A 13,431-nucleotide genomic window follows, 5' to 3' on the forward strand; every position below is an offset into this window, starting at 1 on the left:
CGCAACTGTGTAAAGAAGGCTAGATGTTGTCCATACTTGCTTAGCTTTAATTAGCACTTGTGACTTGCCCAAAACCTAGATCATGTTTCCCCTAAATTTCATGTTATTCCCTAAGTTTTTCAAATCCAGGGCTAAGGGGTTTGCCAGGATGAGATTTTAAGTGCTCACACAGGGGAAGTCCCTGTCAAACCAGGACAGAGGTCACTCTACACTGAAATGTAAAGCATCCTAAATAACCCTGCCACTACTCCCAGATACTAGTCTGTGCCAACCAGTGGAGAAAAGGCATTCTCCATTACTACCACGGCAAATGCTGCTGTACTTGACTTGGCTACTCCCTAACTTTTCCAGGTGCCACTCCCCTTAACCTGCTGGTGGACGCTTTGGCCAGCTGACAATGCAGATATTTTCAAACTTTTAGGTGAATAAAAATCATCTGGAGGGCCAGTTATAACAGAGATCACTGAGCCCCACCAGAGTTGCTGATTCCATAGGGCTGGGACAGGGCCCTAAAACTTGAATATATGACATATTATCAGGGGACGCTGGTAAAGCTGGTCAGGTTGTTACCGAATGCAGGTTCATGTGTCTAAAGCACAGTGAGGCCAAAGAAACCAGAAGGTAGGAGTCTGGAGCAGAGAAAGGTTTATTGCAGGATCGAGCAAGGAGAGGGGTGGCCCGTGTTCCAAAACACCCTGAAATCTCCAAAGGATTTCAGCAAAGCATTTTTAAAGGTCAGGTGAGGGAGGGACGTCCCAGGGAATGTGATCATCTCATGCACAATCCTCTGATTGGTTGATGTTGAGGCCACAGGACAGGTAACATTATCCATCCTTAGGTGCCAGAAGGTCTGGGGGCTACGTGCTCATGATCATCAAGGAGTTCATTTCTTCCATTGGCTGGTGGTTTTTAGCATCTGAAAACTCCAGAAATATGCCTGAGATACTATTATCTGAGTACTTCAGAGAGGAACTACAGTAGAGGCTATGGGGGATGGGTTTGTCCTAGGAAGGCCCCATAGGGTACTGCTCGGTTACAAGGTGACCATACTTTGAGAACCACTGCTCTAGTGGCTTGGAATGTTAAGAAAGTAATGGAAGAATCCCTACCCAGATCTAGCTTCTAGTATCGCCAGCTATTTTGGTGGGGGGAAGGGTAAGTTTTGTCCTTGCTTGGACTTCTTGTTCACTTGTATCAAAGCCTATTTGAGGCAGTGCGCTTGGCAGTCCTGCAGATCTGCCTTTTGCTTCAACAGTGTTTGGAATGAACAGACCCAGGGACGCTCCTTGCTCCAGCCCCCGACAACCGTCCAGCCTTTCTTCCTGTCGCAACCTTTGGAATCAGCCACTCAGCTATCCTCAGCCTCCAGGACAGGCCAACACCGTTTTTTGAGCTTAGCTCCTTATCACTGATCAACCACGAGTTCCCAGGTTCGTCAGAATTATTCCATCGAGGTGGAGGCCGCCGTCCACCGCCTGTTAACATGCATCTGTGGACACTTACCTCTCTCTGAGCTTCTATTTCGACAGCAACAATGGGACTCTGGACAGTGGGGGCCACATTTTTCGCCAACTGCCTAAGGAGAAGTGTGAGGGCGCCCAACGTCTCTTGAAAATGCAAAACCAGTGCTGCGGCCGCGCCCTCTTCCAGGATGCGCGGAAGCCTTCTCAAGATGAGTGGGGTAGAACCCAGGACACTGTGGAAGCCGCCGTTCTTAGGGAGAAGAACCTGAACCAGGCACTATCGGATCTGCACACCCTGGGTCCTGCCCGCACACACTCCCACCTCTGTGACTTCCTGGAGAGCCGCTTCCTGGAGGAGCAGCTGAAACTCATCAAGAAGATGGGCGACCACTTGACCAACCTCCGCAGGCTGGCTGGTCCGCAGGCTGTGCTGGGCGAGTATCTTTTCGAAAGGCTCACGCTCGAGCACAAACAGGAGTCTCTGAAGTGCAGCGGCCTCTGAGGAGCCCCTCTGGCGTCAGAGTTCTGCCTGAAGCCCAGCTCTGCATCCACTAGGCAGCTTTGTAACCGCCCTGGAGCCCTCTCCCAAGCCTTGGACCAAATGGAAACAATAACGCTTTTTGCAGAAGAAAAATAAAAAGCCTATTTGAAACACAAACAGAATAAAGAGAAAAAAAGAAATATAATGTATATATATATATATATATATACACAGGTTCTTTTAACATATGGATTGCCCCACTTTATCTGTGTGAAACAAGTTTGTTCCCGTTATTGGGCTAGTCCTCAAGTTTTGCTGCTCGTATTAATTACCTAAAGAGCTTTGAAGAAAAACATTGGTGTCTGGGTCCCAGCCCCAGAGATTTTGATTCAGTAGTTCTAGGGAGGAGCCTGGGCACATGGAGGTCTCAGAGTTCCCCAGGTGATTCTAATGTGCAGCAAATTTGTGAACCACCTTTTGGCTTCAATCCAGCTAGTGATCAGATATTAAATCTAAGACACATGGGCTACTGCGTGAGCTCTGTTGCTAGGTGTATTCCATTTTCTTCCTCCTGGAAGATTCGTGCCAGGGAAAATGATTGATAGTTGTGTTACTTCTCTGAAGTGGATAGAACTTTCCAATTAGCGTGAACAGGGGAGGGTGAATGGGTGAATGCAATAAGGTGTATCATTTACGTATTGCCGTATGTGTATGGCTAGAAGCTTTTGCAACTGACGTCTGCCCTACTTTTCATGCTAATGGTAATGCTTGTCCTCCTAATGCAGCTGTAAACTTTATAAGCCCATAGGTAGACAGCATCACAAAATATTTACCCCTCCCCACTGGCCCACTCTCAAGCTTCACTCCCCTTCCCCAATACACAAATGTACATCAATGCGCTTGAGACCAATATCAACATACTGACCTTCAATTCTTCTACTTTGCAGCTTCCCTCTTATCAGGAGATGTCAGCATTTAGTGCAAGGACAAATGCTTGCCTCTTGGTGAGTAATGTAGACAATGCCTCCAAGAGACAAATAGCCCTTACGGAGGGGGAAAAAGTCTTTCAAAATGGTTGATGCCCAGAGGAGGCATTTTCAGTCATCTCAGCTTAGGGGTCAAATATCCAATATTAAAAAGGTTAAAAAGAAGAAGAAGAAAGCAAGGAAGAAAAGAATGAAACAATTTTCTTAGCTCATAGTAATAAGGCAGTTTTCCATAAAAAAAAGACTTAAGCCTTAAATTCTCTTTCCTAATCAAAATGTGCTTTTCCATCTTTAGACTATTCCTCTTATATCCTGTATTATTAATGATGCTTAATTCTTGAAATAGCACATGGATGAAAACAGAAGCTAACCTCTTGTCCACTATGAATGAAATCTTCTTTTCCTAGGACCCGTCTACAATGTACAATTTGGGGTTTGCCAACATAATTATTTTCTCTGAAATAAGGTACAGCATTTTGCCTTTTCAATATATAGTTATGCAATATATTGTTAACACAACATAGTTAATATAGTCAACATAGTCAACACAACTAGAACACACATGATATGATGCCACTTTGGTGATTTTCTTCATCCATGTAATTCTGAAATTTGACAGTATAGTTTTCATATTCTAATGAGCTGAGTATTACCTTTGCAAGGATAGAAAAATAAAATAAATTCATAATATTCTTGTGTGGTTTGCCCTTGGGGTGGATTACCATAATGGGGGGATATTTGAGCCTTTCCCCAAGTCATTAAAAATCCTCCAGCGAGCAGCCCCTTGTCCTCTCCAGGGAGTGGGGTGAAAGGATCTTTAATCATAAAAATCCTGGGGGGACAAATATCAGAAATAAGACATCTGCTTCTGTGCCTTGTTGTTTTGCAGAATAGCAATGATTGCCTTAGCAGCTTCTATTGCCATATGTGTACAATAAGTAAATGAACATAATATTGAATGAACGCATAAAAGAAGGATAAACCCACCAGCTTAAACCCACTCTCTCACCTGCTGTGCCCCGAAACATGAAAGAAAGAATCACGGCATCATAAGGATTAATAAAATAACAGTCTCTGTTAACAATATTGACAGGAGGTATAAGGATAATTTGTCTGATGTGGGACCAACAGCTTAATTGCTTAATTCTTTTTTTTAAGGGCAATTCTTTCATTTATTGTTTAAAGATTGCAAGACAACATCTATATTTTTTTAGCATAATTTAAATGTTTTACTTTTTTGATAAAGCAGAGTATAATAGCAAAAACAATTAGTTTCCAGTAATATCTATATCTCTATTCAGAATTAAGTCTTCCACAGACATGTAACCTGGAAACAAAAGCCTGTTACAATAAGCAAAGCTTCAACGGAGTGGCTACTTTTCGGGCCAGGGAAAGGTTCATCCCTAAAGGAGGATGATGTGTTATGTAAAATGGCTGTAAGGTCACAGCCTTGAGGGCGTTGGAAGTCTATTATCCTATTCCACATTAAGTAGTTTGGTGAAATTCAAACGTCCGTTCATCTGCAACCAAGCTGGCAACCTTTAACTGATATTTCAAGCAGGTAAGAAAGAAATTAAAAGAAATCCCTACATTGATGTTCCTTGATTTACACTGTTAATTGGTTCATTAACATGTACTTCTGGCTAAGAATTACATTTGAGACTCCTTGCTCAGATTTTGGTTAACAGTACTAATCTTTAGAAATTCAAGTTCTTATTAATCAATAATTTGTCAGCTAGGATACGTTCAGGCATCAGCTGCAACTACAGAGTAGGTGCACTGCCTCAGCGCTTTGGAAAGACATAATCTACAACACTACTAGCAGACACAACTTCTGTTACTAGACAGCATATGTGCAGTACAGCAAGACAAAAACATATATTCATATGTGCTGCGGACCAGCTGGAGAAAGAGGATTTCACCGCCCAGGGTCAGGAGGGACGGGGTAAGGAACTGAAGTAGCACCGACGAATGGGGTCAGAAGGACCAAGACAACTGATGGTTGCAAGGCAAGTTTTACTATGCTACGGTTGCAGATTATATAGACTAGAAATGGAAGGTTGCCAGACGGTGGTTTACATTATCTATAGACTGTCTCGGCTCAAGGTTAACTTCCCTGAGAGAAAACCCATAAGCCCAGAATCATCCAAAATAACCTGCATGTGCAGGGAGGGGCGAGACAGCTTTGCTTGTCTCATTTTACATTCTTTCTGATTTCTGGGCCCTGGTGATTTATCTCCCATGGAATGGAACAAGGAGGGGAACAAGTAGGGACAGTCCCTTCGAGCAGCGGTGGCATGCCTGGCATGTCCGTAGCCTGATCTCAAGGCTGACTGTTTCCCTCAGTTCCCCCTTTTTTATTTTTTAATTTTTGCTGCAAAATAATTCCATGAAGCTTAGTGCCGAGAGTAGTATATTGTTGCATGAGGATACGAAACAGACATGAGAAGATTATTATCAATAATAGGCAAATTATGGCCAGGGTAATAAATCCTGACAACCCTCCAGAAATCCACGACTGAGGGTTTAACCACTTTAAATGGTCCAGTAAAGTTTTAATTACATCTTCTTGCGAAATATCATCAAGATGTGCATTTTGTATATCCTGAATTTCAGCATTTAATTTCTTAAGATCAAGACTAATATTATTATCTGACCAAACACTCAGCAGATGCATTTTTACTTTTTCCCATTCCCAAATACAGTCATTGTACTTGTAAGGAGTAACACAAATCCATCTATACTTTTCATGACAAGCTAAACGCATCCTCAATTTTAATGCTGCCATCTGATCTCCAATCCCCAAAATTGCGTTTTTAAATTCATCTAACTTGTTATTCATCTGTAAATCTATGTGACTTTGTAAAGATAAAGCAAGACTGGTATTTTGAGATAACTGATTGGCAAAGTGAGCATGATTAATACTCTGTGAAACAGCAAGACCGGCAGTAGCCGCGGTAGCAGACAGAGCAGCCAAGGCAAGTAAACTTACTGTTAGCCACCCAATAAAGCGTCTCCTTCTCTGCAAGGCTTTAGAGAGTTCCACCCATGCCTGTACTCCAGTATCTTCATACCAAGGTTCTCTCAGGTGTACAGGCACCATAACATATATGGGTTGCCTTAGTATAAGCACAGATTGTGTTCCTGCAGGAGGGAACATACAACTGTAAAAATACAATGAACACAGCTAATATTCTATCCTCCTTTGGAAGAATTACCAATGTTAATAGAACCAATCAAAAGTGTATATGGAGGAGCAACACAAGTTATAACAGGCGTATTGGAATAAGTTAGAGCTAGTTTCCATATATCCCAGTTCTTTTGAAATGCGATAGACCTATCTATGACGGGAATAGAAGAGATAAGAATTTACCCCTTGGTATAATCTATAGTACACCATATTTGGTTATTATTCCAAGATGCATTGCAACATTCAAAATTGGATCCAGGAAAGTTAATGGTTATAAAAGGAGGAAATTGAGTTTTTGATTTTCTCTTAAGAATAGTAACCATATGTCCAGCCATAAGTATCCCTTGTCCTCCAAGTAAATGCTTCATACACAAATAATGTCCTGAATCTTCACCTGTAACCTTGGCTATAGTAATAGTGGAATCCCTAAGTGGTGAGGCATATGAGATTCGACCTCTAATATTAATAGGTAGCCCATTTTTATAGCAAATGATGGTATCCTTAAGATCCTCTCGTCGGCTGGTAGCCGGGCATGTAAGAGTAATGTTGGTTCCTGTAAAACGAAGGATGCCTGGAGAGCCTGACAAACTAATTGATTGATCCGTTCCCTCATCAACATCTGTATGCTCATAACTAATAGCCTTTACACATCCAGTTTCCAGATTCAATGGGCTAAGACACACAGGATAGGTACTAATCCAGTTAGTATAATTTACAGACATATTGATTTGTTTTATATTCCCAATAAGAGGCCCATAAACAGTATCATTGTAAAATACAGGAAACTCTGCTTCAGACCAAGATATGGGTTGTAACAGTGGAGGATCAGGTACATAGGCCCAGTAAGTTGCTGCATTAACAGAGGGAACACATGAAATGGTTGCCAACATAGCCAAAAATAAAGTCACAGGTGTAACAGGATTATTCTGTTGTTTCACTAACTCTTGAGCTCGTGAAACCAATTGTTTAATTTGTCCCCAAGTTGGAACATCACTCCTTTGAGTCGTCCTGGCAAGTGGTCTCCTCTTCTTCTTCTTTTTCTCAATCAACACTGTCAAATTTTCGGGAGAGATACAGAGCTTCTTCATCTTCTGAACTAGGTGTGAGCTGTGGTGAGCCATCTATTTGCCTGACTAAGCGCTCAGAAAGCCAGAGAGGTCCAGGAGCTGATCTGGGAAATATACACACGTGACCACGTCCCCAAATCAACACAGGATCAGGACCACGCCAAGTGCTGGTTAGCGGATCTTTCCAGAGGACCTCCAGAGATTGAGAGGCCAATCTTGGCTCAGCCACCAACCTTTCCCCTGTCAACAGTGAGAAAATTTAAAATAAACAGAGCATGATTTATAAGGTTATGTAGTGTTGTTCTATATAATTCCCCTTTTTATTTTTTAATAGTTAGCTTTAAAGATCTATTTGCACATTCTATAATACTTTGTCCTTGAGGGATATATGGAATGCCTGTAATATGGGTAATTTGTAATGAATCACAAAATGTTGCAAAAGCAACACTAGTTAAGTGGGCCCATTATCTGTTTTAATAATTTTGGGAAGGTTCATGAAAGCAAAACAGTGTAATAAATGAGTGATAACATGTTTAGTAGCTTCTCGGGTCTGTGCTGTAGCACAGAGGAAACCACAATAAGTATCAATAGTGACATGAACAAACTGTAATGTCCCAAAAGACGGGATATGAGTAACATCCATTTGCCATAAATGACTAGGTAATAATCCACGAGGATTAACACCATAATGTGGAACAGGAAGGTGAGGTAAGCATTGTGGGCATTGCTTAACAATTTGTCGGGTGGCTTCACGAGTAAGGGAAAATTGTTTGCGTAATGTAGCCGCCGACTGATGGTGTAAAGCATGCGATTGTTGTGCTGCTTGTGAAGCAGTTTGATCATAACTTACCATAATATGAGGGTTTCCAGGACATGGACCATGAGTATCAACAGTATGAAGATAATGAATGCAATACCTTAGCCATTCTTGACAGCATGACGAACGGAAAGGAGGAGGATGGTAAATTGGGATATGTCCTGCTTTAGGGAAAAGAGATTGAGGAGGAAGAGTAACTTTAACTTTATTTTTGGGAGGAAAATGCACAGGATAGAGATCACGTTTAGATCGAGTTAAAACATCTGCAGTCGCATTCATTTTAGACAATGGACCAGACAAGTTAGAATGAGCACGGATATGCAGAGCTGCAACAGGACCGTCGTGGGAACGAATAAGCTGTTGAAGCAAATGAAAAGAGGATGATAATTCAGGGTCATTAGTATATCCTCTGGTCGCAGTCTCCAGAAGAAATAATAAGCGAATAAGATATTTACTATCAGAAAACAAATTAAAAGATATAGAAGGCAAATGTTTAAAAGCCATAATGACAGCATACAGTTCAACACGTTGAGCTGAAGTCAAGGAAGTTTGTTTAATGAGTTTTGTTCCGTCGTCAGTGATTACAGTAGCCACTCCTGAAGAAGAACCGTCTGTAAAAACCAAAGGTACATGAGGAATAGGCTGTTGCCTAATTATAGAAGGAAAGATATAACAGTTAAGTTTGCTGAATTGGATCGATTTATCAGCAGGCTAATGGCATTCCAAGGTACCTGAAAATCCTGCAAGAACAAGACCCCATTCATTACTATGTTGAAAAAGCCAATTTTGTTGACGAACTGAATAAGGGATAATAATTTGAGAAGGTTCTATACCTATAAGTTGTAAGCATCTAGTTCTACCTTGCATTATTAACTTACTAATAAGTTCATAATAAGGGTTAATAACTTTAGAGGATGTAGTTTTCATATGAATCCATTCAATAATTCCAACAGCTTGCCATAAGATGGCAGTAGGCACATGAGGTGTTGGACAGACAACTAAAGAAATTGGCAGGTGAGTTTGTATTCGAGTTAATTGTGCAGAGCTGTTAGCTCTAGTAACTATTTGTAAAGCTTGAAATCCTCTGGAGTCATAGATCGTGAAGTAGAAGGATCTGAGTCACCTTTAAGAATATCAAATAAAGGCTCTAACTGAGCAGTAGGAAGTTCTAAGGAAGGCCTTAGCCAATTAATATCTCCAAGTAATTTTTGAAAATCATTTAATGTTTTTAAATTATCAACTCGAATTTGCAGTTTTTGAGGCCTAATGGTAGAGTTATCAATATAGTTTCCCAAATAGAAAAATGGAGATTGTCTTTGAATTATTTCTGAGGCAATGACCAAGCCAAATGATTGTAAGGATTGTTGTAAAAATTGAGAAGCAGTCTCTAATCAAGAAATATTATCAGTGGCTAAAAGTATATCATCCATATAATGTATGAGACATGACGTTGGAAACCTTTTTCTCACAGGACTTAAGGTCTGAGCCACATATATTTGGCATAATGTAGGACTATTTGTCATGCCCTGAGGCAGTACTTTCCATTGGTATCTCCTCATGGATTCCTTAAAATTTAAGGAAGGCAAGCTAAAAGCAAAATGTTTTCTATCTTCAGGAAACAAAGGAATAGTGAAAAAACAATCTTTAAATCTATAACTAAAAGATGATAATTGTGTGGTATGGCTGTTGGAGAGGGTAGGCCTAGTTGAAGAGCTCCCATTATTAGCATAGTTTTATTAACAGCTCTTAGACCCTCTAATAACCTCTATTTTCCAGAGTTTTTTCTTGATAATAAAAATAGGAGTGTTCCAAGGACTATTGGAAATTTCTAAATGCCCTAATTGTTCCAGTACTAGTTGTTCTGCAGCTTCTAATTTCTCCTTTGTGAGGGGCCATTGGTCCACCCATACAGGGTCATCACTCAGCCAAGTAATTGGATCCGCAGTGAGTGGAGGAGAATCCAAGGCCCCTAAGAAAAACCCAAACCTTGTCTATCACTTTTTATTTTCACATCAATAGGATAGACAGTTCCTTTTTGATTTGTTCCCAGCCTTTCTGTGGGAAGAAATCCTTGATCCAACACCATATTAGAGACTTGAGAATTTGGACTATAAAGTAATACTCCCATTTCTTTTAATATATCTTGGCCCAAGAGGTTTAAAGGCAGCCCAGGCAAAACATAAGGCTGGAAGTATCCTCAATGGCCCTCACTATCTTGCCATAATAATAACTGACTACTTTGCATAGGAGAAGAACTCTGTCCTATTCCTTGAAGTTCTGTAATAATAGGACTAACGGGCCAATGTTTAGGCCAGTGCCTCTGCGTCATAGCAGAGACATCAGCTCCAGTGTCTAACAAACCTGAAAAAACCTTTCCATTAATGGTTCATTTCATTTCTGAACGTTCTTTCCCTATCTTCTGAATCCAGTAGGCAGCACTAGATGATCCAAAAGCCTTTGTTTCTCTCTTTTGATGTTGTAAAATTTGTCCATGAGGTACAAAGGGCAAAAGTAGCAATTGTGCAATTTTATCACCAGGAGAAATCGTTATTATATTTTTTATAGTTTGTGCCATGATTTTTATTTCTCCTTCATAGTCAGAATCTATGAGTCCTGGCATAATAGTTAAACCCTTCATGGCGACACTACTTCTTCCCAATAATAGTCCAATCAAGCCCTTGGCTAAATGTCCATAGATGCCCATAGAGAGGGCCTGAGGACCCATTTCAGGAGTTAATACATATCGGGCGGAGGTACTGAGGTCAAGTCCTGCGCGTCATGCTGTTGCTCTGGAGAGCGAAGATACTGTATGTTTTTGTTTTTGGTTAATGTCTGATTGATAGTTTGAGGAGGATACACAGACGTTGCCCCTATTATTCATTGGGGCCGGGGAAGGCCCCGGGAGGAGTTTCCCAACAGTGGTGTCCCATCCTGTGGGCCACTGAGCGACAATCTCATGCCCAACGTTTTCCCTATTGCATTTAGGGCATAAACCAGGGATTTTCTCACCATCTGGAGGGTTTTGAGTAGGGAAGGAAGGACCAGGGTGACAATGAAAAGATCCACATTCTCCAGCAAAATGACCTGCCTTTCCGCATTCAAAACTAGTCTTTGTTCTCTTTTGATTGTTTTGAAACCCCACTTTAGTTAATGCTGCAGCCATAGCAGCACCCTGTATATAAGCAGGCCCCATGTCTGCACAAAGGCGAATATAATCCTTCAATGTTCCCCGTTTTCTCCAAGGTCGAATCGCAGCCTGACGTGCATTATTAGCGTTTTCAAAAGCAAGCTGCTTAACTACAATTGTACCAGTGAGTCCATCCACAATGAGTCTCCCCACCGCCTGTAACAATCTGTCTACAACATCAGCATATGGTTCATCAGGTCCCTGTCTCATTTTTGAAAGATCCTCAGTTTTGTGTGTAGAAGATAATTTCCTCCAGGCTTGTAATGCCAAATGATTTATTTGAGGATAAGCAACAAAGGTATAAGTTAATTGATCTTGTAAAGAAATATATGGTCCTTCCCCAATCAGCATATGATAATCAACTGGAATATCATGGGTAGCATTCTTTTCTCCTTGTTCAGCAGCCCGTTCATAAAAATCAAACTTCCATATTAAATAATCTCCACCATTTAAACAAGCTCGTGCAATAGGCTTCCAGTCAGTGGGGGAAAGAGCTTCTCCTGCAATAGTGTCAACCATAGCAGTAGTAAAAGGAGCAGTGGGCCCATATTGAGCACAAGCAGATTTTAGATCTTTCAAAACTTTAAAAGGAAGAGTCTGATGCTCCCTAATACCCTGTTGAGGATTATTAGGATCAGGTCTTTCTAGGACAGGACAACAGAAAATAGGATCTTCTCCTCGTTTTATTGCTGCTTGTACAGCACGTTGCAAGAGACTGAGCGTTTTTACAGATGTAGATTTTTGAGGAAGACAGTCCTTAATAACTTGCAGCTTTTTCACTGACTTATCTATCATAGCCATTAGAAAATCATCCTCAGGATATTTCTCTCTTTTATGTTTAAAAGCCTCATCTGTTAAGTCAAAATGTTCCTCTTCATCTGAAATATTTAAATTAATTAGCTCTTTTGGTTTAGGAAGGGGCGACACAGTAGCTGATAATACAGTCTTTTCTTCTGTCAGAGGCTTATGTTTTTCTGACTTTACATTCAAATCAACACTATCATGAGAAGAACCTAAACATATTTTTATCAGATTCCACAAACTAAATGTAACAACGGCAGTATGAGTAGGCCCTCGAGACTCATAATAATTTTTTAAATCTTCTCCAACTTTCTGCCAGATTTCTATGTCACAGAGCCGCCATCAGGAAACCAGGGAGATACATCATGGATATGCTGCAAAAATTCAGTCAACTGTGAGGTAGAAACTTTATTACCCCGAGCTTTAAGCATCAAAAGTAAAACCGGAGCAAATAATTCACGCTCCTTTGAGCCCTTTTGCCCCATCTTATTTTACTTCTGACTGTTGCCTTATGCCTCTATTAGTTTCACTTTTACTCGTGTCCACACATATGTTGCATAAGGGTTCTCTTACCTGCACTTTCTTTTTCTTTTAATTGCCTTCACGCTTCAGGTTCCTGTTCGGGCGCCACTTGCCATGGACCAGCCTCAGAAAGAGGATTTCACCTCCCAGGGTCAGAAGGGACGGGGTAAGGAACTGAAGTAGCACCGACGAATGGGGTCAGAAGGACCAAGACAACTGATGCTTGCAAGGCAAGTTTTACTATGCTACGGTTGCAGATTATATAGACTAGAAATGGAAGGTTGCCAGATGGTGGTTTACATTATCTAATGACTGTCTCCACTCAAGGTTAACTTCCCTGGGAGAAAACCCATAAACTCAGAATCATCCAAAATAACCTGTACGTGCAGGGGGGAGACAGCTTTGCTTGTCTCATTTTACATTCTTTCTGATTTGTGGGCCCTGGTGATTTATCTCCCGTGGAATGGAACAAGGAGGGGAACAAGTAGGGACAGTCCCTTCGAGCAGCGGCGGCATGCCTGGCATGTCCGGAGCCTGCTCTCAAGGCTGACTGCTTCCCACACATATGTTGGCTTGTTTAAGCCTCAAGCCCTCGATCCTTTGTTGAAATACAATAATTTCATTCCTATGGTTTTCAATACCAAAAACCCAACCTCCAGGAGGGCTAAAGTCTAATTTGTACTCCAAACCAAGTAGCAGTGCAGTTCGCTACTACTGAGGCTGAATCCATAAAGACTTCAAGACCACGACCAGAAGACAAGTTATTATATATAATATCCTAAAAAGCCTGAAACATAATTATCATATACATAGCTGGTCCTTCAGAGCTTTTTACCTATAACATGTTTTTTGTTTGTTTGTTTTTTTGCGGTACACAGGCCTCTCACTGTTGTGGCCTCTCCCGTTGCGGAGCACAG

General features: G+C 41.1%; 1 protein-coding gene across 1 annotated transcript; it reads left to right on the forward strand.

The window, feature by feature from the left end:
* Positions 1-1,430: 1,430 nt before the first annotated feature.
* Positions 1,431-2,114, forward strand: LOC308609884 (ferritin light chain-like; the record flags this gene model as incomplete). The annotated part of the gene is given in 3 exon segments (XM_081259164.1): positions 1,431-1,473; positions 1,476-1,495; positions 1,498-2,114. Coding segments are annotated over 3 exon segments (531 nt in total), but the record flags the coding sequence as incomplete, so codon positions are not given.
* Between the last annotated feature and the right edge of the window lie 11,317 nt (positions 2,115-13,431).

Source organism: Mesoplodon bidens (assembly GCF_964165515.1).
Source record: "Mesoplodon bidens genome assembly, contig: HAP1_SCAFFOLD_1505, whole genome shotgun sequence".
Lineage (NCBI taxonomy): Eukaryota > Metazoa > Chordata > Mammalia > Artiodactyla > Ziphiidae > Mesoplodon > Mesoplodon bidens.